Source organism: Ammodytes marinus, assembly GCF_949987685.1.
Source record: "Ammodytes marinus genome assembly, chromosome: 8".
Classification (NCBI taxonomy): Eukaryota; Metazoa; Chordata; class Actinopteri; order Uranoscopiformes; family Ammodytidae; genus Ammodytes; species Ammodytes marinus.
In genome coordinates, this window is record NC_137212.1 from 14,005,460 (window position 1) to 14,031,679 (window position 26,220).

At 43.2% G+C, this 26,220-nt stretch overlaps 1 protein-coding gene across 4 annotated transcripts in view; it reads right to left on the reverse strand.

The window, feature by feature from the left end:
• Positions 1–1,065: 1,065 nt before the first annotated feature.
• Positions 1,066–26,220, reverse strand: part of ephb3b (eph receptor B3b) — a 59,928-nt gene continuing 34,773 nt past the window's right edge. Inside the window, exons 3-16 of one of the 4 annotated variants that reach the window (XM_080032045.1) lie at positions 25,235–25,907; positions 22,089–22,244; positions 20,779–21,114; positions 18,438–18,562; positions 17,903–18,065; positions 17,325–17,433; positions 15,701–15,753; positions 15,274–15,408; positions 13,015–13,262; positions 12,352–12,567; positions 10,987–11,136; positions 10,402–10,598; positions 7,539–7,694; positions 1,066–5,529 (exon numbers count right to left, since the gene is read on the reverse strand). In XM_080032045.1, coding sequence (XP_079888171.1) covers positions 5,421–5,529; positions 7,539–7,694; positions 10,402–10,598; positions 10,987–11,136; positions 12,352–12,567; positions 13,015–13,262; positions 15,274–15,408; positions 15,701–15,753; positions 17,325–17,433; positions 17,903–18,065; positions 18,438–18,562; positions 20,779–21,114; positions 22,089–22,244; positions 25,235–25,907 — 2,826 coding nt within the window. In that variant the 3' untranslated portion in view covers positions 1,066–5,420. Of the gene's footprint in view, positions 5,530–7,538; positions 7,695–10,401; positions 10,599–10,986; positions 11,137–12,351; positions 12,568–13,014; positions 13,263–15,189; positions 15,409–15,700; positions 15,754–17,324; positions 17,434–17,902; positions 18,066–18,437; positions 18,563–20,778; positions 21,115–22,088; positions 22,245–25,234; positions 25,908–26,220 lie in introns of all 4 variants that reach the window. The other 3 variants (XM_080032044.1, XM_080032047.1, XM_080032046.1) reach the window with 3 other exon arrangements.

Sequence of the window (26,220 nt, forward strand, 5' to 3'; positions counted from 1 at the left end):
GCAGAGATGAGTGGAGCTCATATAAATTAGTGGGCTTGAAAAACAATATGTGGAGCTTTTCATGTTTTCATGGTATTTATTTATTACTGTTGATTGTGAACTTTTTGCTTTCGTTGTGACAGTGTGGCTTGCAAACGTTGCAAGATATGGCAGCAAAATCAAAACAATTGCGATGGTATAACTTTTGAGAAATACTGATTTGGAAGAATGACGCCACTGCGTTTTGGTATTCCTCTTGACGGATAGCGATTTAACTTTCAAAGATGAATTTGGCAAACTACTTTAGGATAGTGGTCTTTTTATTAACAACTTCAATAATGGGAAGGGAACGGCTCAAAGAACTTTAGATATAGATCAACTCTGTGCAACTTCTCTCGAGGATGCCTGTACTATAAAGATGAAAGACAGCGATGTAAATTCTTTATTTCACAGACACTCCAAACGTCCTCAGGCTTTTCCCAGGCAAGAGAACACAAACAGCATATCAGAAAGTGTTGAAAGAATAATGAACAATTCTTGTTTACACGCACAACCAGACACCAACAGAAATATGCTTGAGTTAAATCTGTAGAGTGTGGTATGTTAATCTGAAGCAGATAGGTAAGAACTAGGGCTTTGGTGCCACTTTATCAGCAAGTAGTTATTGTGATAACTGGTGAAAAGCTGCATGACGTTCGGGTGATGATTATTAGAGCAAGAGATGGCCATAAATGATAAGCAGTGAAATTGAATGTGTTTCTCTTGGGCAATTACTTGACTACAGAACATGTGTGGTGTGAGTGTGTGTGTGTGTGAGTGTGTGTGTGTGTGTGTGTGTGTGTGTGTGTGTGTGTGTGTGTGTGTGTGTGTGTGTGTGTGCCTGTGTGCATGCGTTTGTGTGTGTGTGTGTGTGTGTGTGTGTGTGTGTGTGTGTGTGTGTGTGCTTATGTGTGTGTGTGTGTGTGCTTATGTGTTGGCATGGTATACCTTATCCACATGGATGAAGTGTTCGATTCAAAACACAACATAAAGACTCAGTCCGAGATCAGGTCACATTTCTTAAATAATTTAATTGCAAAAGGGTCTTTTAAAAATATTTCTACAAGAATGCATCATCATTTTTTTTTAGTAATTTGTTGTGTATGTCTGCACCATTAAATACATCTTAATGCTTTTCAAAGAGGAATTAACAATTGCATTTCTCAGCCTTATTCCATCCCCCCTCCCCTCCCAGTTCCTTATACATGTACAGTACCCTGGGAAACATATCACTTCCTTATATGAAGAGGGGGTTTTCAAAAGTGACCAAACAACAGATGTGGAGTGAGCTTGTTAGAAGACAGAAGAAAAGACAGTACTGTACATATTTATCTAAAACAGATAACTGAAGAAAATCAATTTAAAAATGTCATGAAAGGGGTTATGGGGACGGCGGGTATGTGTTTCTGATGATCCTTAGAAGATGTCAAATAAGGAAAGAAAGGTGGAAGGAATGTTGGGATAGTTTGAATCCTATTGGCACACATAGAGATAACCACATCTGACAAAGCCTTAACTCTGCTGTTCAGAGTGTTTCTGTATAAAACGGCAATCCTTATATTTCACACACACACACACACACATTCTCTCTCTCACAAACACACACACAAAAACGTAACAGTCCATCTTAATTTCATCAACGTTGCTGTCAGAAGGATGAACAAAAAAAAAATACCAGAGTGAGTTTCTTCCCCCCTTCTGTGAATGTTGTATATTAAACAATCCTGAATGAATGAGTGAAAAAAAAAATCCACTTTAAGATTAATTGTTTGCAGTTGATGTGGTGGCAGTTTAATCATTGTAAGATGTGCAACAGTGCCAGTTGAGCTCATCACTCACGGCTGGTTGACTTTGGTGAGCACAACTCCAGACCCCAGTGCAACATGTGCAGCTCATCAATAGTTCATGCAAGCTCCACGGCACTGCCATTTTTCATGAGTGGTCATGTCTGCCATGTGATTGTGTTTAGCCCCCGTTTGCCTTCCCCCTTTCGCTATCTTTATGCTCATCAACAACTGTGTCTTTTTGTTTTGGTGTTGGATGCAACCTTGTAGCAGTGGGGCTTAGCTGACTGAGTGATTGGGTTCAGTGCAGAACAATGAAGGAACATTGTGTATTCCTGGGAGAATTTGGGTAAACGTGAGCTTCTGATTGCATTAATTCTGCTCTTCTGTCATTTCCAAATGTAGTCTGTCATTTTTGTTTCCAGTCTAAATGTTTGATTATTTGGAGAGAAATACAAATAGTCAGCACTATGCTATTAGTAAAAAGCTTTGCTCATCTAACAGGCACTTTCAACACTTTCTCATTGTGATAACAATGCTGACGATACCGGCGCTTCTGATTTGCCTCCACCGTTAGGAAATCTGAACAGACACTTTGATGAAAAAAAATATATAAGGATGTGAGACTTATTTCCTGTTGGAGTATGCAACAGTTAAATTAATACTTGATTGTGTAATACAACTGTTACAGGTTAGTAGGCCCTTTTACAGAGCTTACGAGTTGAAGTGAAAACATCTGCATGTGGACTAAGATGAAACAATATGAAACGGGAAACACGTTGTTGCTTTGCATAATATCGTCCGTGACATTCGAAGGGGACTCAAGAAAGGGCTTCCAAAATGTAATATGGAATCGACCACACTGCATGGCCACTAACATCACGCTATCATTACACACCTAACTAATACTATTCACATATTGCATTGATCAGCTCCAACCCAAATAATATGGAGACTTGCTGGAAGAAATGATCACACCGGTGATGCGGCCCACATCCCTTAATTCACTACCTTCAAACACCCCTCTGTGAGAAAATGCAAATAGTATGGCCTCTGTGATGCAGCTGCTATCATTTAGGATGAGGGGGTCTGCAGATTTTGGCTGACTGCGTGCCAGGGCTGTTGATCCTGCACTGTACTAATCATGCGGCAGCCCGTGCTGAGACAGGATGATTGCAGGCCAGACAGGAAATGAAGAGAGATAATGATAGGTCAGACCGCCGTATGTCTGTGTGCTCGCTACGTGATCATATCCACCCCCCCCCCCTCCCCCCTCAAAGCCAGATTGGCTGCAGCATTAATCGACCTAACAGACAAAGGCCTATAGGTTTCTCCTCTGACAGCTCTGGATTATCTGATGAGGGTCCTGTAGAAGGGAGGGCAAACTGCAGTTCTAGTGATGGAGCTCCACCTCCCGAGACACTTAAATGTTTGGCAGGTAGGCTGCATCATCACTATATTATTTTTACCCCCTTAACAGTCCAACAGAAAATGGGTTGGGTGGAGGGAGGGGTCCACTGTTTGAGGTGATAGTCAATATATAGGTAAAATTAAAACAGGTAAACTGCAGAGATGCATTTGAGTGATTAGCAGGAGGTTTGGAGGTGAAAACAATGTACCTGGAAGACAATTAGTAACAGTTCAGTGCTTCACAAATGCTCTTTATGTTGTGACTGAGAGTGGCATGGGAAAGCTATATATCCAGTTCTGGTGGCACACACAAACTTGAACACACTTTTACACGTACACTTCCACAACAATGGACAGAGAGCAAAAGGCCAACATTGTATTACCAGTAGTGTAACAACTGGCGTTGTTCAAATCTTCCTCTCTGCCTCCTGACTTTCCCCTCTTTCTCTCCTTCCTTTGCTTCCTGTTTATTTCACTTGGACATTTCACAGCAGCACTTCCATTTTGTCAAAACACCAATTTTTCTTTTGCTATTTATCATATTTTTGTTATAAAACGTGTACAGGCTGTTTAGAACATCAACAAAAATACAATATCCAATTTATATGCAATTTCTTTTGTTTAATAATCATGAATTCATTAGGTGAATCCTCTTGGAGTTTCTCTTCCTTCTGATTGTTCTCAGTCCACTTTCCCAAATGGCCTACAGTCCATCCGGGTGTTGGTGGGGGAGCGTGGGGTGGGGGTTAGCGGGCAAGGTACAAATAAATACATAAGGCAGGATGTCAAGAAATTAAAACAAGAATTTTGATTATTTCTAAATCCAGATAATAGTAAGTAGAAAGAAAGGTGTCCATCATGGATTCTCTCAGTTTCTGCATGATGCATATATATATATCAAATTATATATATATATATGTATATGGATGTCCTAAGTTCATTTTTTTGGAATCAATAAAAAAGAATGTTTAACAGTTGTCCACAGAATATAGCGTAAGTGTTTCAGATATATTTGCTCCATGTCACGGTTCAGTTCATGCGTTAATTCTCCACGGTGGCAAATAGCGGAAGCTGTATTGTACAGTATACTTGTGTGCAACTTGACACACCCGCACACCCAAGCACACTTAATCACACATACACACACACATGCGCACACACACACACACACACATACAAAAACGCACACAAAAGGCCAAGTGGTCTTTCTATAGTGTTGCCACAGTCCTTGTCTCCCCGTAATCACATTAAGTGTCCAGTGGGGGTACTTAGGTTTGACCGGCCATTTTGAAATCACAAATCTCCCAAAAATGTGTAAGAAAAGCCAAAAAAGGGGGGAAAAATAAGTTTGTGGACAAAACAAACACAAAATTGTTTTGTTGATGAGCAGTTGATCCTAAGCTGTGGAACTATCCTGAGTCCTTCCAGGTGGGTGAAGAGGTCGCCTGGTGACCTATTGAGGAGTCAGCAGCCAATACAAGTGTCCATAAATGTGACTGCCTTCCTTTGACCTTTTGGAGCTCTGTCATCCTCTTGACCTTTGACCTCAGCCCATAATTTTTTCCTCTTCCACCACCTCACTCTTCTCCAGCAAGTGCCCTTTTAGATATCGCACCTTCAATATGAAGATGGAGAATGACACACATGTGCACAGTGAAACAAGGTCTATCAGGGAAAAGAGTTGTCCTCTATCTCCCGTGGGTCCATACACTCTGTTTGTGTTTTTGGTGTTCATTCTTTAGTAGCTATCAAGTCCATCAAAGCTGGGTTGAGAGGTTAAGGGGAGGGACTCTTGCATGAGGGTCAGAGTGTGACGTTTCAGTTGCAGGGCTAAGGCCAACCTCATTAAAACACACATGCATGCAAACGACAACCCACATCTGAGCTGGTGAAGCCTGGTGTGGGATATAAGGGGGTTTACTCTCCTTCTTCTTCTTTCAAAAACACACTCATTTTGATTGGATGGAAAAAGAAACAATGAAGTATACGAAAAAGCAGGAACAGGAAGTGGAAGTGGTAAGGAAAAAAAGGAGAGAGAAAAATTGTCAGAGGCACTGCAAGCCAGTTTCGTAGCGTCTAATTGGCAGAGATGGGTCAGGCAGCTAGGGTTTTCCAATGGCTCTCTCTGGCACAGTCCACAACCCCCCCCCCCCGCTCTTTTTTCCCTGTCTGGCTGTCCTTGGACTGCATCGATCTGTGTCCTGTCGCTCACACCTGGACAGGAAGTGTTTGGTTCATCTGTAGTCTCATGTCCTGAATGCTACCAAGAATCTTCTTCTGATGGCCTGCCAACGTTACCCCTATCCGCAGCAAGTCCCTGTGGAATGAGAAGAAGGCAAAGAGAAAACATAAGAACAGGTGGCTCAGTCATGGAAAAAAAATAAAAGTGGACAAACATCACATGTCCAAAGTAGAAGTGCAAATTTCACTTTGCACCGATAGGTAAACACACTCTCCACCAGGTGGGAACAGGCTATTACTCATGAAATGGCTGACCGAGGCTATGTAAACAAAATGGGGACACTCAACCAGTTATGGTGGATATTGGTCTTAATGCAATATACCTGTGTTGCCCGGCAGGTGGGCAAGAGGAGGGGAGTCAAAGGGCCATAATGTGATAGTTAATGATTAAAGAGCAAACTCAGCTACTGTTTGGCAGCTGGACGACTTCACATAGTCCGAATCAGCCCGGCACTTAGCTATAAAAACAGGTGTAGGTGTAACATACTATGGATTTCACAGTTAGGAGCCTAGTCATTCACACTAAGAATGTTCCTCAGTGCTTCAAAATATCAACAACAACAAAAAGGCAACAGAAAACAAGAATGGACCGTCACCTCTTTTTTGAAAATGTTGACATGCAGTTGACATTACTACATCCTTAAAAAGCCCTGGGAGAGTGCACCTGCTTGGCAGTCATTAGTCACACAGCATAATCTAATCAGCATGGCCATGTTGGTTTAACACTGTACAATAATATCAGGAGAACCTCTCTTTTCCGCTCGCTTGTTTGATTTCCCCAGTCGATAGCAGAGAGAGCGGGCGGCGTCTGGGGCAGCGATTAGCTGACTGTTGGGGCTTTGCCAGAGTCTGCGTCCTCAACGTTCAGTCACACACACAAATAGTGGATAATCTAATATTACACACAGACACCATACACTCTGCTTGTCTCAATGACTTTATGGGCCCATCCATTGTAGTACAAAAGTGTGCGACTAAACCCACACATACACACACATACAGATTGGGCATGTCCACACACAAATCCACACTGCACATCAATCCTCTCCAAGGCCAAATAAGGGTGCATCACTGCAATTTCACACAAATAAATGGGTTTTGTTTTTTTGTTTTTTCATATTTTGCCATCCCCATCAGTGCCGCGATGGAGGATGAAATGATAATAAATGGGCACCATTAGAGGAATTACTGGCCATTAAGGGCAACAGAGAGCCACACCACACCACACCTGTCAGCCTGGCTAAATTGAAACAAATTACCCCCACCTCTATTGCCTATTATGCAGCTAATGAGGATAATTGATTTATCATTATACTCCTAATTCATTTATTTGGTCATCAATGGCCTCCAATTTCCATGATTTCCATTACATAATTTCCTGTTTGTAAACACGGCCGAAGGTGGATGAGTCATCAAGGTCAACTGGAGATTGGAGTTAAGGAAGCCGTTATAGTGCTTGCTAGAAATTTGTATAAATAAAACAGCTATTCAATTGTACTGTATGTTTGTAGATTTTATATCCGTTCTTACATTTGTGGGCTTCTGAAGCAGCCGATTGATACTAGTCCCTTCCCGATTACATAATCCTTCCCATACTACAGCAAACCTATCCTGATTGGTACCTTACGTGCCGAATTACAGGACATCATAGATGAGCTTCTATTTTATTTTTCTTATTTTGCACTCCTGTATAATATCACTCTTATGTCACCTGTTGTGTTGCCAGTCAGTGTCATATTTTCCTTTCTAAAACTGTGTGCTGTTATTTCTGTCTGCATGAAGAAATGAAAAGAAAAAGGTGTGATTTAAAACAAATGTATATTTGAGGTGTCTACTACATGCAACAATATGGTATAATAATGTGTTTTTCTTTTTATCCTTTGTGCTATTCATTTGATGTCTGAGCGTTCTCCTATCCCCTTTTCCACATCTTAACGTGCTTAATTTAGCATTGCGACTATTTTTATTTCCTGAAGGTCAATCTGTACAACACTAATTTGACTCTCAAACTCGGCCCAGTCAATCACTTTAGGCCTGATTAGCTGCATCTACTCTCTCTCTCTCTCTCTCTCTCTCTCCACTTACTCTGCTGTCATCTGGGCCACCAGGTCGAAGGAAGCGAATCCGGCGTTGATGAAGTTGTCACGGTAGCGGCTCATCTTGATGGCGTCCAGCCAGTCCCCCACAGTGGTGAAAGTGGTATAGTCTGGCACACAGCGATCAAGCAAGGGCTGGGATACCCTACATTGGGGAGGGAGGGAGGAGGGAGAAAGAGAAACAGAGGGAGAGAGAGGGTTACTCTACTGCCTCTAGCGGCCAATCTCACCCTCACCCTCACCCAAACGCCCCACCCTGAGCGCCACCTCTCCATCTCTCCATCTCTCCGCCTCTCTCCTCCACTCCTCTTCTCCACATGTAAGGAGTTGTGTTCAGGTGGGGGTGTAAAGGGGGATTTTCCTTCCACTGTAGAGAGACTGGCTGGAGGCTTTGGTGGTGGGTGTAGGCTCTGTTGCAGCTGGTATGGTGCGGTGGCTGTATGTTCATAGCGCAAATTCTTACAACAGGTGTCATAGTGACACATTTGGCATTATTGTAGTCAAAGTCTGAATAGCACTATTCCTGCTTTTGGTTTATATTATTTGTGCTTCAATAGGGATGCCACTGTGTTGCATGGGGGGCCGGCAAAACTGATAGAAAAATAATCCACTTGACATCCAATCTGAGTTGTCGTTCTGAGCTGCACTTTTTAACATGTGGTTTGGATATGATTAGGTAAGACTGTATTCTGGGAGGTTTCGGTGCTCAGCTCAAACCGGCTGGGCTTCATGTCTAAATATGAGCTTCACACGTCTATAAACCAAACCATAAGCTTTAAAGTACATTGTGTAGTAGCATTAAACATACTTCTTCTGCTTAATGACAATTGAGAAACATATTGAGGAAAATAAACACAGATGGTTGCATATGCATATGAATATACAGTATTTAGTCACTTGATAGGTTCGGTGTGCCTATTCCTGTGAATGTGTTTGTGTGTGTGTTTTGCATGCTCTTGCACACCTGATGAAAGCCTAAAAGGGCCTTTCTGAAGGAGGACCTTACCCCCTGTGCTGATCAATGATGTAGATAGAGAGGCCACCTTGGGAGTTTTAATAAAAAGCTTGCTACAACTCAGAGCAAGGTGGAGTGGATGAAGAAGAGTGGAGGTGGAGGGGGAGATGTGTGAGGTGAAGGAGGAGTAACAGATGAAGGAGCAGGCAAACTGAAAGAGCACCACTGTATCCCCTCCTCTCTGCTCTGTTGATCCCTGTCATCCTTTTTGATGGCATTAAATCCATTAACAATTAAAAGAGGAATGGAGAGAGAAAGAGGGAGAAAGGAGAAAAGACGCAGAGGGGGAGTTAATAACAGTGATACAGAGGCTCCATTGAGTGGTGTAGATGGAGTGATTTTTAATAAGGCCTGTGCTTCGGAGCCCAAGGCCTCAGGCCGTCGTTAACGCTAGACTCTGGCTTGTCCTTAATGGAGTATTGTTAGTCCTCTTTCTCTAAAGTTGGCTTCAAAAGAGTCCAGACCATTGCTGGCGACATGCGAGCCCCGAGCAGAAACACAGCGGGAAAGCTGGGTAATATGTTTCACTAGCTGATGAGACAGTTACAGGCTTTGCCTCCATTCAGGGTCATGATTGGGACTTGCAGTTTCTCCTAACAGTAAGGTAAGTTAAACTGTACAGCAAATGGATTTCTGCAACACAAACTCAACTGCAGACTCACAACACTGATGCTGCAAGCCTAAGGTCACCAACAAGCAGTTGCTATCAAACTTTACACCGGCAATACAACCGTGCAATAATGCATGTGAAGTAAACACAACTAAAGGACTTTTGTGAGAGACTGTTAGCTACCCTCCAGCCACCCTTCAAAGCCGACCAGGGCGAAGGTATTATCCTTCACTCCTCCCTTGTTGGGTTTGTCGGCAGGAGGCCACCTCTCCGCTGGCCCCTTTAAAATCTCGTTAGTGGCTAATTAAAAGGCGCTCCCATCGCTTTTTTGCATCGCCTTAATCGAGCTAATTAACCGCAAGCTTAATCTTCTTAGAACGTCACTCCAGTGGCCAACCGAGACCCTGGTTTCCCCCATGAGCCCAAACCAGGATTGTCTGCAACCCTCCCTCAAGACAGAAAGACCCTGATGCAGGGACAGATAGGTAGGTCACCCCCCTCCTTATCGCTCCAACTCTGCCACCTTCTATCCTCCAAATTCTTTCCAAGAAACAGGTTGTGGAGAGAGGTAGCGCAGCTAAATGTAGATGTGACATCATTGATTGAGCTCCCAGCTGGCGGAATAGAAGCTTTAAGGGCTGTATTGAGTGATGGTAATTTGGATTTGCATAATGGCCTAAGCTGCATTTGTGAGATCTAAAGAGTTGTATGGGAGGAAATCTGCACTTTATAGGCATTAAGAGATTGTTACCGCTGAATCAAAGTGACTCATGTACACCGTATCAACTCAGGATAAGGGATATTTGATAGTGGAAATCATTATCACGGTTGGTCTGGCTAAGGTGCAAATGAAATGGCTTGGCAAGTTACTTCATTCAATAAACTAATGACCTGTTACTGGAATATATGAGAATAGTCCAGAAGATCCCCTCCAACATATGGCTCAAGAAGAGCATGAAAGAGTTTTAGAAGGCAATTAGCACTAATATTATTATATTAATATTAAAATACCATTATCTTTTTTGACCATAATTGGATATTATTGCCTGTTAAGAAGATAACTTATCCCGCTAAACAAGGACATCCAGGGAAACTAACAGAAACAGTATCACAGTTCAAAATCAGTTTTTATAATAAGCGGTACCACCGAACACAACGCAGCGTTACGTGACAGTGCCTTCATACTGCTTCTGAACATACTCTTCATATCACTGTATCAGAACTTACCCAGACTGTGCGCTGTTGGTGACCACCTTGAGGCTGGCAGCATTGCGGATGAGTTTATCCAGCGTGGCTACGATCTGGGTGAATTTGGGTCGTAGGTTCCTCTCTTTCACCCAGCAGTCCAACATGAGCTGGTGCAGTGCTGTGGGGCAGTCCATCGGTGGGGGCAGTCGGTAGTCCTGCTCCACGGCATTTATCACCTGAGGAAAGGACGGCAGAGACATCAGCACAATGAGAAACATGTGTTGAAGAAAAGAGAAAGTCAGTGGGGGGGGTAGGGGGGGGTCGGCAGATGAGCGAAATGGTGGGAGAGTCAGGGATAAACAGGAGAAAACCTTTAGGGAATACATAGAAATAAACGTGGAAAACATTGACTTCCAGTAGTAGTTGTGGGTTGGCTAGTAAAGAGACTTGTGGGCAGTGATAGCAAAACTGGTATAAAAAAACTATTTGAAATACCTATATTTATATATGTCACAGCAAAAAGCAATCTTGCTAAATATTTCAATTGAAAACATATTATCAATATAATGAAGTACACATATTTGACATGTTTGAAGAAAAAAATTCCTCCTCATCCCAGCTTACATCTTGATTGCTCATGTCCCAGTACGGCCGTTCGCCGTATGACATCACTTCCCACATGACAATGCCGTAGCTCCACACATCGCTCGCCGAGGTAAATTTCCTGTAGGCGATGGCCTCGGGAGCCGTCCAGCGAATGGGGATCTTGCCACCCTGTGGATATGCGAATGAGTATGTGAGCATGAAATACTGGAGGGATGGAGCACAAACACAGAGTCACACACATACAAGAGGAAGAGAGAGGGTGAGAAAAAACACCGTCTGAGGGAAATGCTGATGCACAACAAATGGACGCATGCTGAAGGACCCAAACACCACATTCACACAAGGTTAGTACCACAGTTACAGAAAATGATACGTACAAAGACATGAAGCTATACGAATATTTAATGTGCAACGACCTGTATTTTTCAACATCAACATATCCATCATAGAATCCTTTCATAACACTAGCAGACTAATTGAACTGTGGGCAAGATGTTTGGCATATCATGCCAGCAGGGTTTCTCAAAGTAAATAACTTCCTAAATAACTGAATTGCTTCCTATCACCAAGAAACTTAAAGATGGGATTTGTTTTGCTTTCCTTTACTGAACAAGAACAGGACATGTTAGAAGCTACTTTTTAATTAGCCTAAATAACTTGTTTTGTTCTGCCAATGTAACATATTCAGAAAGCTTTAACTCGTTTGCACTGGAAGAGGAATGTCCGTTTCCGTTTTTTTTTTAAATTAACATACCCGGCAGCACACAACATAAACTACTGTATAATATACAGGTCAGATGAGGTTTTTCTATCTTTATACCAGAGCTCATTTTGATTTATGACAAATATAATCAATCTCAAAGGACCCTTTCCTATGTGCCTTAACCTGCTTTGCCAATTTGACATGTTGTGTCATGTAATAATTCACTTGTCAGCTACGGGTCTTGCAAGATACCTGGAAATCGGCTAGTTTCAGTGGACACATGCAGTCAAAAACATTTAAGGTCTCGCAAGTGTCCACAATTCTTCCCTTGTTAGGCATTTTTGTGTCTCCAAATTGTAACAAATTCAGCAATAAACATGAATTCAGCTGCATTATATTAGTATAACTGTGCTTATTTTTCCCATCTGCACCATAGTGAGAGAGAAAAAGGCTCTTTCCACCCATAATGGTTATGGTAATGTCATGTGGGAAGAGACTTTTCAAAGTTTCTAATGCACCTGTCTTTTCACAATGCTTTGGATTCATTGGTAAAAGGGTCTGATATTTACTAGTGTTGGATATATTGATGTTAAAACATTACATGTTAGCACATTTAAACATTGACTTCAAACATGAATACACTTAGACAAACACATGTGCACATTTATATTCTGACTCACCAGGGAGCTGGTGTAGGTTGGGTCTGCAGCATCATCCTCCAGAAAACGAGATAAGCCGAAGTCAGACACCTTACACACTAGGTTGCTGTTGACCAAAATGTTACGGGCAGCCAAGTCTCTGTGCACGTAGTTCATGTCTGAAAGGTACTTCATGCCTGCTGCGATACCACGCAACATGCCAACCAGCTGAATCACTGTGAATTGCCCGTCATTGAGCTGAAAAAATAATGAAAAGGATAGATTATTTGGTATATCAAAGGAAGACATGTTTGTGTACTACCTTTCTTTCTTTCTTTCTGTCTTGTTGGTATCTCTTACAGTACTTTGCATATGTCTTCTGAATTTGTGTGATGTGACTTTGAGGCAGTTATTCATTGGAGAATACGCTCTTTGTTAATTTCACAAATGGCCTGAATGCATTATTTGGCACATAACAGTATCCATTGTGGGCTCTGCAGCAGAGCTCGAGTAGACCTTTGTATGGCTCCAAAGAACGTGAGATAACTAAAAGTAAGATCAGGCTAACTTGTTGGATAGTTTTGCATTATTGATAACAATCCCAGATGCATGTTTTAAAGGAAGTGGCTCGCATAAGAGCTATTCTTGTGTGTAATGCATTTGTTCTGTGCCTGTTTTTTTTCTCCCTTTTTTCCTTCTTCTCACCCTTAGGAAAGAGTCCAGCGCCCCATTCTCCATGAATTCGGTCACAATCATCACGGGCCGGCTCTTGGTGACCACCCCCTCCAGACGGATAATGTTGGGGTGATCGAACTGGCCCATGATTGACGCCTCGGACAGGAAGTCCCGCCTCTGCCGGTCGGTGTAGCCCACCTTGAGAGTCTTGATGGCCACGATGATCTCCCGGCGCCCAGGCAGCTTGAGGCGACCGCGGCACACCTCCCCAAACTCTCCTGCGAGAGTCCAGGTGAGACAAAAAAAAGAGGAAATAGGAGAGGTGGAAGGAGAGAGAGAGATAAAGAGGGAGGGGAGAGAGGAATGACGGAAGAGTGGAGGAGAGTGGAGGCAAAGAGGGGGGAGAGGGAACAGTTAAATGGTTAGAACCAAGGAGCCAGGGAAGGGTAGCAGGACGGGGTGGGACAGGGGGGAGCTGCCAGAGAAGCCAGGACTCTAGGCCAGTGTCAAAGGGATGGTGGTAATAATGGAGCATACAGTCACGCTGTGCTGTTAAGCTAAAGGAATGAAAGAAAACAACATGGAGTGTGGCCGTGATTGCAATGATTATGGACTGTGAGAAGACATACGATTTGAAAAAAGAAATTAAATAAAAAATGGTGTAGAAATAAAAGAAAGAAAGAAAATAGGATGATAGGGTGAAATAAGCTTGGGTGGACAGAGGGGGTGGATCAAGGGGCGGTGCTAAGCTTGAGAGGGGCTAGAATAGCGGGAACAAGAGGAAGAGATAGGTGGAGACAGAAGCTTGGGGGTTGTTGGGGTGGCAGACGCTTTTCGTTTAGAGTCTACACCAAGCGTGTGCAAAAAATGCAAGAATAATTGAGCGATGAGAGTGATGTGTGTCAAAATTGGGTGCAAAGGTGACAAAGTTGGGGAAGTCAGGGTAGAAAGGGCGGGGGATGGAGGGGTGGATGGAGGAATGGGGTAGAGGAGAGGACGGGGACATGGAAGACAGGGGTTGAGGGTTCGTCACTTTGAAGGTGAATGCTGGGAAACGGCGGGTTACAAGTAGCCTCTGCAGTAGAAGAGCTGTCGCAGTAGTAGTAGTAGTAGCAGTAGTAATGGTAGTAGCAGAAGCAGTAGTAGGGACTCCCATCTCTGCCATCACACCGTCCTCCATTTTGGCTCAGATACAATGCTAAGAAAACTCAACCTCACTTGGCACAGTCCTGCAGCTTTTGAGCAGAGATATTACTATGCAATATATCAAATACATCAAATAGTTTACTATCTACGACATCAAATACTGGGGAGGGTTTCTAAAGGAGGGGGAACAACCGCACAGTGGAACAGGTGTAAGTGCCAGAAACAGGGGTCAAATACAGTGGTAGAAGCCCTCTTTAATAAAAAGGTTATCCAGAAACTAAAATTTGGATAGGGTCAGAGAAAGCCAATCCTGGACTAGGAACCTTTTAATATTTTATTCCCCATCCAGACTGGAATTATGCTCCAAGGGGATGCTATTAGCCATGCTTCTAATTAAAAGTTATTGATTTGTTAAACCCAGTTACTCAACTCAGTTACTAAGAAAAATCTAATAGAAATTGCTACATGCGCAGAACACAAATGTTGGTGACCGCTGCAATTATATGGAAATAGAGAACCTCATGTGCAGATAAGAGATAAGTAAGTGTCTATTTGTATAGGGACTAATACAAATACGGCCAACAAGTGTGTCAAAAAAACAAAACAATAAGGCTGTAACTAATACTGGAAGTGATAAGAGAAAACCCACAGACACGCGCTCCGTATATCCCTTAATGAAATAAATCCCGTCTGTACGGGGCGATTCTCACATCGTCCAAACCCTGCTTCCATTAGATTTTTTTTGGGGGGGGGCAATCAGTTAAAAATTACTGTTGATTTATAACATGTACCATGATTGGGCTCTGCTTTTAGGACACAGATAAACTGATAACCCACTGTACATAAGGCATTACATTGACTTTGTAAACAAAGTTGTTGCGCTTGGACTGGGAATTTCACATTAACTGAAAGAGCACCAACTGTAGCTAGCAGTTCTTGAAACACAGGGTAGTGCTGGAGACATATACTATAAGACTGAAAAGGGGGATTCCTACGGTGACGAGTGTGGGAGAGTATAGGGAGCAAGGAGAGGGCTAGCGATGAATTGAGTGGAAGTACCGCTTGGTGTGAAGTCCTCTAACGGTATGGCCTGGAGGTGACTAGCAGCCTTCCCCCTGTAGCTCAGGAGCTTTGGTGGGTTACCTGCGCCAATGACCTCCTCGATCTTCACGCAGGACACATCGATCTCCTTGGCAAACTCGCGCACCGCCTCGTTGGGATCCTCGTAGGTGAAGGGGTCAATGTAGACCTTCATTCCCGGCGTTACTATAGGGGATTCAGTGGCAAGAACAGGAAAGTGAATCTTTGGCATCCAACAAAATGTCAACAAAAGATAAGGTTTTTAGTACAATTCTGAAAAATATTCTTTATCAACCAAGCCTAGATCAAATATATACAGTATGTGCTATGAGAGATATATCATTATATACCTCATTGTGGACTAGATGATCAAGCCAATTTATGTCATGTAAGCTATTGTATATTGGTCGGGATGATAAATTGAGGAGAATAATTTTGTAGGAATGCTAACGAGTTCAAAGGGGAAGGGCATCTCAGCAAAGAGACTTACTGTACTGCTGCAGTTTCTCTGTGTACTCCGACTCGGAACCGTTCCTCTGCTTTCTGTTGAGAAAGATGAAAGTACAAACTGAGTCACATGGACTCCACACAGCCGGGAGTGAATATTCAAATTGAACAAAGGCACGGGGAGAAGAGACAGATCCCTAATAGTGTCTGCTGTATAGATGTTGAGATACAGCGACGCAACAATGTGGCAAGGTGAAAATGTTTCGTCGTTTTACATTTGACGCAAGGGATACAGTGTAGATACAGATTAGATCAATGGCTGGTGGTGGTACAATGATTCATACTTTGGGACTAAAACACAAGTGTAAACAAAAGGATATCATACCATTGTCTGAAAGCCACAAGTGAAAGCCATTCACTCCCGGTGCCCCTAAATTGAGCAGTGGAGACAAAAGCAGTCTCAAACAGCAAGCTCAGCTGTCTCGCTTTCCTCACCCTACGGATATCACAATGTTCATTTTGGTTCAATCTGCCTCTTATTTTCTCCTCATGGACTTTCACTCGCTTGCTGGCATTCTCTCTTTTCTTTTTTATCAATTTATCGGCTATCATTTTCTCTCTGTATCCTCATCCATCCCCCAGCATGTGTGCAAAGATGATGACAGCGCAAAGGGGGTTGGGTTGTTAAAATTACATGTTAATGTGCTCCCTTTGTTGTCTAACCAGTAACCAGGGCAATAATACCCGATAGTAATTTGCATCTTATTTCAAATTCTAATTTGGTTCCGGAATATGCCGAAGCTCTGCGTTTTGTATTATCACTATTTTCTCCTTCTTCTTCTGTGGCAGCTAAGCCAAGACCCTGAGAGAGACACAATGTAGGGGTGTGAAAATAGAATAGAGCAGAGAGGCAAAAGGGAGAAAAGGGAGGAGGGGTAGCCAGGGAGATTATTATTCAGCCTGGCGTGACCAATGCCCACGCTTGTCAGCCTCTGACTGAACTGGCTTGTGGAGGGAACCCATTGGCCGCCAGTCAGCAGTGGGTGCCAACCTTTCACACATATAGACACAAGCACTACATTTGCTGCCTGACAAATGAGTGGTATACGGATAAACGAGTGTGGTTAGACCCGGCTGATACAGCATCAGACTTTTTGAAAGGTCTGAACAGCTGCTCACATCTTCCCAGTCAATTGGGCCCAGCAGACAGCGGCACATCTGGGTGCTTTGTAGTCGGGGAAACAGCACAGTTGATTCTGAGTGCCGGGCCATGAGGACAGGCCTATCAGGCCCAACAGCTGCTCCACTATGCTGTGTCCAGTGAGCAAAGTAGCATTTTGGCCAAAGCTGTTTTCTACTCACGGATTCAAAAGGCTAATCTGGGATTCAGTGCCTTTACAAGTGGCACAGCAATCAGTGCAGACTTCTCTGTCTTGGTATGGAGGAAATGTGAACAAAGTCGACATTTTGGAGCAATATCAATGTTTTCCATCATAAGGGGAAATTATTTTCCAAAATTGTTCCTGTAAGTCCCCATTTTTTTTAAATTATGGGTTAAAATGACTGAGTCATAATAATGTTTTGCTACACTGTTTGTCGCTACCCATGCTGCTCGTTATCATCTTTTCAGACTTTTTGAGAGGGTGATAAAAGAGTTGTATCCTGACCTTAGGCAGACGATAGCAATGACGACAACTGCAATGATGAAGACCAAGGTGGCAGTGGCTGATCCCACAATGAGTGGCAGCTGGGCCTGCAATAACTTTGGAGGGTCGCCTTTGTGGGTCAAAGAGAAAAGGTGGTTACGAAATCATACACACACAACCATTTATAAAGCTGAAGACTGTGATACACTGCAAGTCTACCAATAGATTTGTATGCCTCTCACACCTTCTCGAGAATTGTATGCATACATAGGTAAAAACCTGCCCTTGTGTTCCTCGGGCTGTATTAAGCAAAGAGCAAACCTGGGACAAATATATTAGTTCTATTCAAGACTATTCAAGGCTGATACCTTGACTGGTTGCTAATAATGTATAGATGTTCTTCAAATCAAGTCAATTTCTCTACAAGGATTTCATTTGTTTTTTAAATCAAAAATAGGCACAGTAGCTCGTACCCCTGTAAGCTCTTGAGCCTCCATTATTTTCATAGGCTTACGCACAGCATTATTATAAATATACTGCTGCTAAGCTACGAATATTCTATTATATCCCCTAGGTAATGAAGTATGGTAGAAACATACTTTGCAGGTTGGTGCTGAAGTCGGCTGGGCTGCTGTAACGGCCGTAACCAGCCACTGTTCGGGCACGGACCTGTACCACATAGGGCGTGCCAGCCTTGAGACCTTCAATGCGGGCGTTGCTACGTTGGGCAGTCATGGTATGGGCAATGGCTTCACCCTGATCCTGTAGAGACAAAGAAAATAGGTGATGAAAAACAATACCATAGGTCAACCCCTTTTGCTTTACCCTTCATCATCATTCCCCTCATGATGCTCTACCCTTCCTGAAAGACTGATTAAAGGGCAGAACATCACATATACTGTATATATTGGATTGGAGGGGAAGAGCGAGCACGAGGGAAGAAAAGATTGACGGGAAGGGGGAACATAAATAGGGGCGGATGATCACACAAGCTGTGATTGGTGTCGTGCCTCATTTCAACCATGTGTTTATCAGCAGAGGCATTGTTTTCCACATTAACATAAATGAAACATAGACTATGGAGGTCAATGAAATTGGAAGGAATTAGAGGCAGTGATTTACATTGCTGTTTACCTTTTCATGGTACTTAATCTCATAATCCAGAATGATTCCGTTGGGTTTCTCAGGAGGCAGCCAGGACAGGCTCATGGTGCCTGCTGTGGCCGCCATGAGGTGAACTGTGGGCACTGCAGATGGAGCTAGATAGGGCAAGACACATAAAGTATAATCAGCTTTATTTGGCGTTTTCTGTGTTATGTCTTTTCAAGTTCTATACCCTTTGTGTGTCCACAGAAGCCCAGATACAAAGTCTTTGGCTGTGGGCTTTTTTTGAAAACCTTTGGCCAGTAGTTAGTATGCAGAGCCATTCCCCACTAATGCCTCCCTCCCAGGGTCCTCAGGGAGGGAGAAGGGATGTCTAATGCTCCGATGACAAGAGAATCAAAATGCAAAACTGATGGATCAGTCTCTGGTACATGCAATTGCCTATTCCAAACAACAACTGTAGGTAAGCTTAGGAACAACCCATACAGATGAAGACCCTTCAACTGTGTGCTTGCTGAACTACTGCTGCACTGTTGATCCATAGACTTGTTAACCTTTCAAGTTGTAAAATAAATGATGTCCAGACACACTATATAGACTACATGAGTTATATAATTGGTACAGAATATACAAATATACATGCATTGGTTTGTTCCACACTTACAGACAGGCATAAAACACACTGGCACTCCACCCACCTGAGTTTTTCATGCTTTGTTCATATGCCTATTAATGACCAAGAGCTGTCTACCTCCCTGTCTCTCTTTCGCATTTTTCAAAGTTCAGGCTTGTTCTGTACCTCTGACTCACTCCCTCCTCGCAGTCTACTCCATCGGTTGTGTTTTATAATTTCATGTGGCCAGACATCCTTCTGTTTTCTCTCTCTCTCTCTCTCTCTTAGCTCCCTAAACCTTACTTTCCCTGCCTCTTTCCTTCCCAAGCCTGCCCCATCCACCCAGACCCTCCACATCTCTCTTTCTCCCCCAGTAAACAATGCTTCCTAGGACGATCCCCTGGTTACTCTAGCCAGGGGATTAGGGGCCCTCCTCGGAGAAAAGACACTGCAGTAACTATGGGGGTGGCCTCTGGGGCTTATCACCACCCTGGTATTTATTTTGGTTCTTAAAAGGTGAATGCACATGGAGGGATGGTCTTGGAACTACACCGGGGGATAATCTGATCACAGCTTATGCTCTCTTGCCCCATCCTTTCCCTTCCCCTCTCTTGCTGCACCCAACTGACCCCAAGCACCCAAGGATGGACAGGGGTCCCTGTCAGCCCAGTACCAGACCCCCTGTAAAACAATGACACCCTCTCATGGGGCAGACGGCATTCCTAAAGCATCTTTCAGGAGCAGGAACGCAAGGTTAGAGGTGAGGGCGAGAGAGAGAGATGATGGGGGGAAGGAGCGAGGGATAATCCTTGGTGCTGTCTGAGCCTTCAGAAATAGCTTATTTAACATAGCGACGAAACACATCCAAGAGAGAACCTCAGCAAAGAGACCAACTCACAAGAACAAAAGTGAAGAGTAGGCGCAACAACACCGAATGTTATTGATGTTGTTAAGTTAAATCAAGCAATCTGTCTGTCTGTCTGTCTGTCTGTCTGTCTGTCTGTCTGTCTGTCTGTCTGTCTGTCTGTCTGTCTGTCTGTCTGTCTGTCTGTCTGTCTGTCTGTCTGTCTGTCTGTCTATCTATCTATCTATCTATCTATCTATCTATCTATCTATCTATCTATCTATCTATCTATGTATCTATCTCTCTATCTTGTACCTACCTAACGAACCAATGACCAACCCACATGCTTACCAACCTATTTAAAGTCATTACCCTGACATTGAATTTGCATTATACATCTCACTGACCACAGATAATAGCTTTTTATTGCTACCCAACATTATTCTGTACATACTGTACATCAGCTAGGTTGCAGTACAAAAAATTAAATGTAAATAAATCTCAGTTCTGATGGCTACATTGGCCTTGTTACTGTTGTCAATGTGGGCTGGAGGAGTGAAGAGATGGATGCAGTAGGCAGCTAGAATCCTGAGGGTTCAACACTTTCAATACACACTGCCTCGCTATTGCTATTTGAAGCAGTGTTAGTACAGAGCATGCTGTGGGTGTGTGAAAAAGGTCCCTTTCCAAGCTCATTGAAAATAGTGTCTTCTTCTCAATCCTTGTTCAAAGGGAATATACGTATGTACCATACTCCTACATGAATACAAGACATGTATCTATACTTCTTAGGCACAGAACATGGCAGATGACATTCCTTTGTGCCTTTTGTTCAAGCTTTGAAATTGGAAGCGCCCACAAGTAGAATAACGGTCTTTTGACAGGTATAGCCACAAGGCTGCAGCTCTACTTACCAGCCTGATTTGTGGTGATGTTCACTGTCGAGAAGTTGGGTGTATAGGGGCTCTTGTTGGACACACCATTGACCGCCTGGATTTCAAAGCTGTACTGTGTGTGGGCTTGTAGATTACGGACAGCCACGCGGCGCTGGGTTAGGCCCAGGTGGCGTGGCGAGATATCAACATTGTCGTCACACCGCGAACACATCCCCCGCTCGGGCAGGCACTTCTTACAGATGACGTTGTAGAAGATGTCTTCACGGCCGCCCAAGTCACGTGGGTCGCTCCATTCCAGCACAAGCGAGGTTTCGTTCACACTTGAGATGACACTGCGTGGCCCAGAGGGAACAGCTGTAGAAGGGAGGTAAAAGCGTGGAGGAGATGAGGAAAACAGGTTAGGAATGAGAATGAATTTAATCTCTGTGAATAATAGATTTAAAGAAATGTGCCTTGGTGACAGTGCAGAGACATACTGACAATAGATAGTTTTAATTTAATATCGCAAAACACACTTTACATATCATGATACATACATGCATTAATAATTCAATAGTTGCTGTCAACACAGTTCATGACCCAGGAGTGTTCCTTGCGCTGTGGTATTTATAATGGATTAACTAGAACAGATGTTTCTTTCTATCACATGGTAAGACTGTTCCAGTAGTTCTTAAGAATAAACGAGGACAGGAGTTCAAATTTAAATTGTATGCTCATTTACTCTGTGTGTGTGTGTGTGTGTGTGTGTGTGTGTGTGTGTGTGTGTGTTTCGAGGGGCTTTAAAATATGTTTGTGTGTGTGTAAGTGATGGGGTGGACGAGCGAGACAAACTATTGGCAGAGCCTTGGCAAATTCTTATCCAATTACCGGAGCCTTATCTCTCACTCGACTGAGAGTCAGCTCACGCAACTCAACAGAAAAAAAAGGATCCACTCCTCTCTTTCCTAGCAAATGAATATGCTTCTACGTTTGCTCTTAACAAAGGCACAGCTACTAGAAAAATCCCTCCACTGTCTGGCCATGAAGGGGTGGCAGCATTTAGAACAGATAGACTTGACGGGGAGAGGCAGACGGGGGAGGGGTTGGATGATAACGTTTTGGATAACGTTGGGAAAGCTGACTTGTTTGCCATCCGTGTGGTGGGAAAATATTCTGAAGGGCTTTTGTCAACATTTGAAGGCACATTTTGAGAGGGAAGTTGTTAGGGAAAACATACCTCACAGACAATAATGTTGGTTAATGGTGCCCAATACACTGTCATGACATTGTCACTGTGACTTTCAAACATGCTTGTGCAATGCTATCAGTTAAAAGGAGTCTTCACTTACTGGTGCAGTGTGAGTCGGGAGGATCAGTGTCGGAGCGGTAGAAACCATTTCGACAGGAGCAAATGCTGGCTGCTCCTGAGCTGGCACGGCTGTTTGCTGGACAGGGTTTGCAAAAACCGTCTCCCTGTTTAGACTTGAAGGTGCCAGGGCTGCAAGCTGAACAAAACAAGAAAGAAAAAGTGTGAAGATGTTGACACATAATTAAATCGTTTAGAACTTAGCAATGGAGGAGTTAAAGGATTGTACATAACAATTTCAGGTAAAAGTTACTTAATTAAACATTTCTGTTACAACTTTGTGAGTCACATTTTCCCTATGAGCAGTTATTAGGCCACTCTCATATACAGTATCTACGATATACAATGAGAGTATGCCTCCTTTTTACTTTGAAATCACTCCCATACCATACAAACCTATTTTCAACATATTCAAACCAAAACTAAACACTGCTAGCCTTTCTTGTGTATGGATGTTTAGAACTCAATTGATAAGTTGCAGACATGCATTGAAATACTGACAGTGGCAATGTGCTTAAGAACACTTTGACGAGCCCCATATCTGTGATAAACTGTCTTGTTAAAAGATGAATGAGTTTTCCGCAGTGCTTAATAAAAAGACGAGAGTAGGCAAGACGGGCAAAATTTACAAGAGCCAGTTGATTAGCTGACCCACCAGTGTGTAAGCTCGTCAATGTCAAGGACACGCTGCCATGTTTGTCTCTACGACTGATAATTATCACCCTAGTTCCTATGTTTTTTTCCGATTCCCTGTTGAAAACAACCAAGATTGGATGTCAATTCTCCAGCAGACCAATTCCTGCCCCTGCTGTTGTCCCGTATTTTGAAGGTTCAATATTAGCACAAAACCACCAGTTAACAGCACTGTGTACATTAGAACTGAGTGTATTTGTTCTTCCACCATTAATCAGAGTCCTCCACACCTCTGGCTAACAGGAAGTAACGCTTGATAAACTGATAAGAAATGACCTTGGGTTTTACCAGGTGGGAGAACAGGCACTTCGATTTTGTATCATGACCCTTAAAGGTTAAGTAAAGTTTGCTCAACAAAAAGTAAACTACGAGCCATTTTCAACTCACAGGGGATGAACGTATTGAGTTTTTGAACATGTTAGCCTAACGAAGGATGTTGAGGGAGCATTCCCATTAAAACAAGCTCTTTTTTTCAGGCAAGGAACTGAAAGTGCTGATCAATCACTTCCAGTGAGTAAAGGGGCCATCCTCCTTCTTTCATACATTTTACTCTCAGAGGAACCACTAAAGAATGAGGAAGAAAGAGAGACAAGGGGCTAGAGAAAAAAGGGAGGGAGCGGTGGAAGAGGTGGAGGCATAGAAAATGCTAATCCTGCAGGCACCCCCCCCCCCCCCATTCCCCTGTGTCTTATCCTCTCATGCAGAACATAGAGCTTAAGTAACTGATTAGAATGTATGCTGAAATTGGAAAGTGTGGAGCATGAAGAAAAAAAGTGAAGAATATTGGGGAAGAAAAATGTGCAGCAAACGGGTGGAAAGGCAAAAAAAGCCCCATTGATTAATATTAATGCAGACGTTCCTACTCTAACTCTGGTGGCATAGTAATGAGAGCAACGGCCTTGAGATTGGGAAGGAAAGGGAAGAGGAGAATATCCACAATAGTACTGGAACCGGAGAAGACACTGCATGCTGGATACTGTATGTCGGAACAACAACAGAATAGCCCGAGAAGGAAGAGTCATGGTGAAGAGATGATGAGGAAAGGAATATGTGGTAAAATAGTGGGAGAGGAGAGTGGACCCGAGGACAGGGGGATGTAAGAAGAGAGGGAGACATAGATGTATCCTCCTTTGTGGTTTCCAGTGAAGCTTGATCACAGAGCATTTTATCAGGGCCCATGTCACCAGGGCTTTAACCTTGAGCTGCCAGGAACAAACAAATCAGTTTTAAACCGCACACACCAGGCTTTAAATTCACTGTGCTCTATCTCTCTGAAACATTCAATCGTACAGATGCTCCTTCTAAAAGTGTGCACACGGCTAACATTTAGCATTTGCCAGAAGCTGAATCCTGATCACCATTATGGGTACCGAACAAAAGGTATTTAAACAACATCTCTCTATCTCTCTCTTTCTATTTCTCTCTCTCTCTCTCTGTCTCTCTCTCTCTTTCTCTTTCTGCTCTAAGAAGAAAAATTAGCACCCTGAACCCAGGCAGGCAAGGATGACCCGCAAACTATAGATGAACTGTTCGTGCACATGACACCTTAAACTCTGCTGATCAATAACCCTGTCAGCTCCCCTTCTCTCTCATTGTGCTGTCTCCATTTGACCTAAGCACCCCCTAAGCCGCCTCCATACCTCTGAAGACATGCAGATATTCCATTTATCTTTCTGTATTCTCATGCTGTCACCTGCACTCCATTTCAAACAAGACCTCGCTGTTTAAATTCACCTTGCTCTCAACCTCTGTGAACCCGTCATGTTTTCCATCAGACCTGAAACCATCCCCGCGCTCAGAAGGAGACAGCTCCCTCTGAATTTCCATTTATTTGGCCACCAGCTATCACGCCAAAACCAAAGTCGGAGGAATGAACAGCTGTCTGCTGACAGTGTCACCTAGTGTGTATTATTCTACCATGTAGTCAATGGATTAATGTTTGAAAGTATACAAGGAATGTTAATGGGTCATAATAATGTGGCGGTTGGATTATCTAGTGCTAGAGGCTATTACCTGTAGCCAAAACAATACAGATTCAATCTCTCCAAAAAATGAGTGTAACCACAACAGTCATGTGTCCAGATGATGTGTCCTTCAGCAAAACAATGACCCCATACTACTCAATCATTGTAATTCACCATGCAGCAGATACTACTGTATGTGCTTAGAATGCAGAGGCTACTTTTCTCAGCAGTAACAATGTCATGCATTATTGATTGCCATAGAGAAATTCTAACTAAATAGCAAACTGCTCTGTAGATTTTCGAAAGGATTCTTTGAATTTACTCTGCAACCATTCAGCAGCTAAAACATGGCTTGAACCTTGTGTACCCTGTTGAAGTATGTCTCTCTAACCTCTAGATTAATCCACAGTCAGAAAACACTGAGTCAAACAATCCTGGACTGGCCTGAAGTATTTGTTGTGAAAACACTCACCTTGACATTGACTTTCTTTCATTGCTGCTTCAAACCCAGAAGAGCAGGTGCAGGCTCCGACAGGCACCATCCACTCGCCATCCCCATTGCAGTAAAGCTTGATTGGCACGGACACCTCCAGGGCATTGGGGACACAGGTCCCCGGGGCAATGACCAAGGACGTTGCCTCCGCCCCTGTTGCCGTCTCTGGGAAAACGGCAAAGTTGGCGATGGTGGTGGAGCATTTCTTGTAAAAGACCCTCACTGAGATGAGTGACATGCAAGCACCGAGGTCCTGGAAGGCCAAGTAGAAACCAGCTTTGGACAATGGCCCGAAACTTCTGATTTTTGTGTTAACTCGTCCACTCTCAAGCATGGAAAAGCTCTCATCAGGGGCAATGGTGTCCACCTTCACGTAGGGGTTCTCCATCCAGAACGGGCTGGTGGCTGTGGCCGAGTCTGAGTCAGATTCATAGTAGAAGAGGTTGAAGGTCTCTTTGCAGGAACCTGGGATGTTGGGAATGCTGTTGCAATCGCGCACCGTGAACTTCATCTCCACATATACGCGCAGAACATCCTTCCGTGGGATGAAGTCACTGCGTAGCCAGTTATTCTGGTTAATATCCCGCACATTACAGACTTGATACGTCCGAATGGGGTTCATGGCATCATCGTAGCCACTAACTTCTTCCCACTGAAAAGTAAGCAGAAGATAAACATGACTTGGTTAGAGGGGCTTTCAATGTGTGTTGATATTTTTGACTGATATATTCATTTTGACAAATACAAACAAAAATTTAAACATGAATTTCTACATTTACTCTGAGTTGCATTATAGAGGACACAGGGCATATGTTAGGAACTTGAGTGTAAGGAGCAAAACACCATTTATTTATTGGTTCTCCTTTTAGGTATTTTCAATTACTGTCCCTTGCTTTTTGCCATAACACGCCTTTCATCTCTGGTGAGCGTAGCAACATGACAGGGACAAGGACTACAAATTCATC